At 65.0% G+C, this 446-nt stretch overlaps 1 protein-coding gene across 1 annotated transcript in view; it reads right to left on the bottom strand.

The window, feature by feature from the left end:
* LOC110018278 (AT-hook motif nuclear-localized protein 27-like) overlaps window positions 1-446 on the bottom strand; it is a 730-nt gene continuing 284 nt past the window's right edge. The window contains exon 2 of the mRNA XM_020715548.1: window positions 1-439. Coding sequence (XP_020571207.1) covers window positions 1-439 — 439 coding nt within the window. The remainder of the gene's footprint in view (window positions 440-446) is intronic.

Below are 446 nucleotides of genomic sequence, written 5' to 3' on the forward strand. Positions count from 1 at the left end.
TCAGTAACTTGGCGGCGGCCGCGGAGCCCAAGCGGCGGCGAACACATCGTGTGGCATTTGTCCGTTCGGCATCAGATTAGGCGGCAGATTATAGAGCGGCATAGCAGAACCTTCCCCTCCAAACTGCTCCCCTCCCTCTCCAATACCCGCCGTCGCATCCGGCGGTCCTGCGGTCGGAGGCTGCTGCTCCTCTTCTTCGAGCGGTAGACGCTCGTAAGTCGCGTTGGAAAACGTGGCGGCGATCACCATGACTGGACCGGCGGCGATGAGCTCACCCACAACGCTGCCCCCCACAACCTGGCCCTGACCGCCTGACCGCCGGCGAGGTAGACGGTGAGTCCTGTGGCCCCCGGAGGAGACGGAGCAGGGAGAAAGGCGCCGGAAAGTGAGAGGATCTCGAAGCGGCCGTGAAGAGATACGACGGCGCCGGGTGGAGCGGCTGGGGG

This window comes from Phalaenopsis equestris, unplaced genomic scaffold (assembly GCF_001263595.1).
Source record: "Phalaenopsis equestris unplaced genomic scaffold, ASM126359v1 Scaffold000006, whole genome shotgun sequence".
Taxonomy (NCBI): domain Eukaryota; kingdom Viridiplantae; phylum Streptophyta; class Magnoliopsida; order Asparagales; family Orchidaceae; genus Phalaenopsis; species Phalaenopsis equestris.